At 39.5% G+C, this 4434-nt stretch overlaps 1 protein-coding gene across 1 annotated transcript; it reads right to left on the bottom strand.

Moving 5' to 3' along the window:
- Positions 1-2279: 2279 nt before the first annotated feature.
- On the bottom strand, positions 2280-3262 carry LOC119083822 (CLIP domain-containing serine protease B15-like). The gene is made up of 3 exons (XM_037193616.1): positions 2913-3262; positions 2518-2842; positions 2280-2446 (listed from the first exon to the last, which is right to left on the bottom strand). The coding sequence occupies exons 1-3, from the start codon at positions 3174-3176 to the stop codon at positions 2280-2282; spliced, it is 756 nt and encodes a 251-aa protein (XP_037049511.1). The 5' UTR covers positions 3177-3262.
- Between the last annotated feature and the right edge of the window lie 1172 nt (positions 3263-4434).

The following is a 4434-nucleotide window of genomic DNA, read 5'->3' as shown; positions in this document are numbered from 1 at the left end:
CAAAGTGGCAGATGTTGAGGTAACCATGGCTATGAAAATAGGACAAAATCCGTCGTGAAATAATGGAATTTAAACGGAAGAAGGCCGAATCATCTGCCACTTTGTGACGCATTTTTTTTTTGTCAAATTTTCTTTCTGAAACTTTTTGGGTCACTTTTCGGTTGATAAAAAGTTTACGTACAGCCGCAGAATGCGTCACCCTCAGCGATATCAGTTATTTTGTAAGTAAGATAAAGGACTTGCGTCACATTTACCCTTCAGGGTTTTTTGGTGGATAAGTGAATAGATCATTTTTGCCAAAAACTTTTTCGTCAACTAACCGTTATGCAACCAATAAGTTGAAGAAATCTATTTCACTAATTCGTCGTAAAACGGTTGAGCAACTAATACATTTTCAGTTTTTGCGTCAGTAACAAAAAAGTTGTAAAACGGTAGAACAACCGTGTTACAACGAAAAAGTAAGACAATATTGAAATTTCAATTGTGACTTATAAGTTACACGATGGTTTTACAACCGTTTTACAACTTTAACCAATTCGTTGTATACAACCGTCATAAAACCAATTCGTTAATAGAATTTCACAACTTTTGCAACTGGGCAAAAACCGTCGTACAACCGTTGCTACAACGTTGTGGTAACGTTGCGACAACTAATTAAGTTATCTCCAAATTATTTATAGCCGCGGTTTAATAACTGTTGCACAACCGAATTTAAACCGTTGAATGCTACTCATTAATGACTGGTGAGACCGAATTCAAATTTGTACTCATCTTCTGAAATTTTCGAGTAAGTTAGAGTTGTCAAGGTCGGATGTTGTTGCAGTACTTCTATTTTTTTAGACTCCAAGAGATTGAAGGTTTTAATCAAAAATAGATCCGATTCGATCATCCCTTTTTAGCCCCGTACGAAGTACAAAGGGGCTTATAGGATTACGATGCCGTGTGTAATTGATGGAATTCGAAGCAGACGGTAAGGGCAAAGTGTTTGCCTATGTTCATAGATGACGAATCTGCAATAAAAATTTTGTCTGTCCGTCTGTCCATCTGTCACGTCGATATCTTGAGTAAATCAAATCCGATTTCAAATTTTTTTTCCCCTGAAAGATAGTCGAAATAGTGAGGCTAAGTTCGAAGATGGGCATATTCGGGTCGGCCCTTCGTGAGTTAGGGCCACCTAAGTGATTTAAGGTCTTTTGGTGATATTTATGGCAAAATAAACGATGGAAATGTAAATGACACGGCAAATGATAGGTATTGTCAATACCAATACAGGAAAAAAACGTTTTTTAAAATCGGGTGAGTGGACCGTGAGTTAGGGCCTTAGAAGTGAAATGCTACTAGGGCTATGTGTATTTTACATATAACTCGAGCAAATTTCATCCGTTTTTCGTAATTTTTGTTTCATTTGGAAGGTAATCAAAGGCCGAATAGAATGTAGTTGAAAAATTTTTAAATTTGGGTCCTCGGACTGAGGCCGATACTAGGCCCTTCAAAAAATAAAATTTTAGGGCGATTTGAATGCGATTATGCGCAATTTCTAAGATGTACACATTTCATAATAATTTTACTTTAACTACATTAACCGGCGCAATAGGCTTACGGTCAAAGTAGGGTGACAGACGCACTAGGGTCACGTACGCAATAGATATACGGGTTTGTACGGGGCTCAGTCGCAGCAAACGCTTTGACTGTTCTGATGGCTCGTTTTGATGTCGGATTCGGGCTTGTTGGTTGGCAATGGCAACTCCGATTCGATCAGAAACTTGTGAAAGTATAATGGTCTCATCAAAGAACGGGTCTAAACAGATTTTATTAAACTGTTTGAATATTCTTTCTGTGCAGGGTCCACCTCATAGTTTTTCCAGTACGATTTGAGCTCGTGATGAATAGACTCCATTGCCTGTTCATCGTAAAAACCAAGAGATTTATTATATTTTCGGCAAATTTGTGGGACGAGTTAGTTAAACCTTAATCTAAATGTTTTGCTTCTATTTTTGAACGAAAAATTTGAATTTTTAAAGAACAAATTAAAAGTTCCTCGAGATGATTCTTTCACAAATTTTTTGGGCAGCGATATCAGTTACTTTGTAAGTAAGATAAAGTAGTTTCGAATGCAAAAATCTTTCAAAAGAGGAAAGAGTGATGCAGTTCCTCCACTTGCAAAAGTAAAGAAAAATAAGTGCCCCCAAGGAGTAATTTTTTTCAAAGCGAATTTCGGTGCTAGGAAAAGTATATGCGTGCAAAACGCCATTGAAAAAGTACGTGTACACTGTGTACTGTCATTGATTATCTTTAATCCACGTTAAATATTTTGCGACATCGGTGAAAACATCATAAAATGACGAACCGCACAAACCTCCAAATGCCACAATTCCACGAATGTAGTGGATCCCATTTTCTTCAAAAGTAATCGAGCCACCACCGTCACCATTACATGTATTGGTGCCTAAGAAATTACATTTGAAAAATATTAACTTTTGTCGCTTAATATTGGGCATAATTTAATGTTAAACGAACCGTTACGATGACCGGCACAAAAATTATTTTCATACAAAAGATCTCCGAATACTTTGCCATCGCTTTGACGGCAAGTATAATGGCTAACCACTGGGAATGTCGCTTCCTGAAGCACATTTGACTGTTTAATTGCTTCCGTTTCTCCCCAACCGACTACCGTACCCACTTTCCCAACGATTTCTGATAGGTCCGTGTTGGTTGAATTCCATAAGCACACCGGTCGCACATACCGGTCGAAAATTGCGTCGGTTGAAAGTTTAATTATCGCAATATCGTTATGCGAATTCACATCGTCATATTCTGGGTGAACAATGACTTCGGCGACCTGTTAGGATCACAGAATGTGTCACCATTAATTCAACGCTGGCGCTGGCTCAGACCACTAAAAAACTTACCTGAAATGTCTGAGCGCTATTTTCATCTACGCCTAAGTTTAGACGACCCAGAGAAACGGAAATTAGTTCAACTTGCACGCAATGAGCTGCTGTAAGAATTGCCTTAGAACTGATCACGGTTCCTCCGCATTGATACGTGGGATTAGAATCGATGTGATGGTATACAGCCGCATGCCACGGCCAGTGGCGTCTGTCGTAGGAATGGGCCATCAGTGGCATGGGTCTGAGTGAAAGTTGTCCACAGATCGAAAAATCAATTTCCATATTGACGGCAATTGGCCTCCTTCATTCGTTGGTTAATGAAAACAAGGCATCAGAACAGTCGGAGCGTTTGCTGCGACTTAGCCCCCCGTAATCCTATTTCGTCCGTAACCATAATACGTCCGTAGCCGTAATACGCCCGGAACCCTAATACGTCTACAACCCTCTAATGCGTCTGTTACCAAAATGCTAGTCAAGTTGGGCATGGTCAAATTTACTGAAAGTGTTCATTTTTAAAATTGCGCATAGCGCAATTACGAGAGCCCGTACGAAGTACCTCTCAAATAAAACCAGCAATTTACGACATTATTTTAGAAACCCAAACTTTTTAGCCAACTTTCCATTGGGTATTCAATTACCTCTCAAATGAAACAAAAACTAGCAAAATCGGATGAGATTTACTCGATTTATGTGCAAAAAGCACTTAGGGCCGAGTACCGACCTTTGAGCCCTCCCAACAAACCCACGTTGCATCTTACCCAAAAACAATGTTCAGCAACTTTGTTCTACTCGTCGATACCTTTCATTTGATATATCACAAGCAGCCATTGCGTGCGTATTTCGTAGATATCGTCGAAAGACTGAAAAACACCTATAGGGCCCTAGCTCTGGAAGGGCCGACCCTACCATGCCCATTTTCGAACTTGACCTTACTTTTGTCGATACCAATCGGGGAAAAAAAGAATTTTGAAAAAAGGTTGTGATTTACTCAAGCTAGAGGGGTCACAGACGGACGGACGGACGGACGGACGGACATTTTTATTGCGGATTCGTAGTCTATGAACATAACCAAATGCTTTGCCCTTACTGTCTGCTTCCAATTCGACGTGTTACAAACGGCATATTAATCTTATAAGCCCCCAGTACTTCGTACGGGGCTAAAAATTCTCTGACACACCAAGAGCTCACATGGTTTTTCGATCCCTCATAAAGCCACGGGTTCTCCAATTTATTTGAGGAGCAAGAAAAATGATCTTTGGTTTTCACGGAAATTGCCATGAGGAGCCTGACAATCGAGAGGAAAAGCTCAAAAGTGACCACACGATTTTGAATTAGTGTTAAGGCCCGTCATTGGGAAATGACAGGACAGCTTCCCGAAAATGTATGGAAAATTTTATCACAAAAATTCACCGAAAAGATTCAAAGAAACTCACCCATGATGCTTTCCATTGTATTCGTGCACCGTCTCTTTATGTCCCCAAGGCATATTTAAACACTAAAACTCTTTTTACTCGATGTAAAAACAAAAAGTTTTTTTTTT

The sequence above is a fragment of the Bradysia coprophila genome, unplaced genomic scaffold (assembly GCF_014529535.1).
Source record: "Bradysia coprophila strain Holo2 unplaced genomic scaffold, BU_Bcop_v1 contig_70, whole genome shotgun sequence".
In the NCBI taxonomy this organism is placed as follows: domain Eukaryota; kingdom Metazoa; phylum Arthropoda; class Insecta; order Diptera; family Sciaridae; genus Bradysia; species Bradysia coprophila.
The sequence above is the reverse complement of the archived record's forward strand: the minus strand, read 5'-3'. Positions and strand labels throughout refer to the sequence as shown.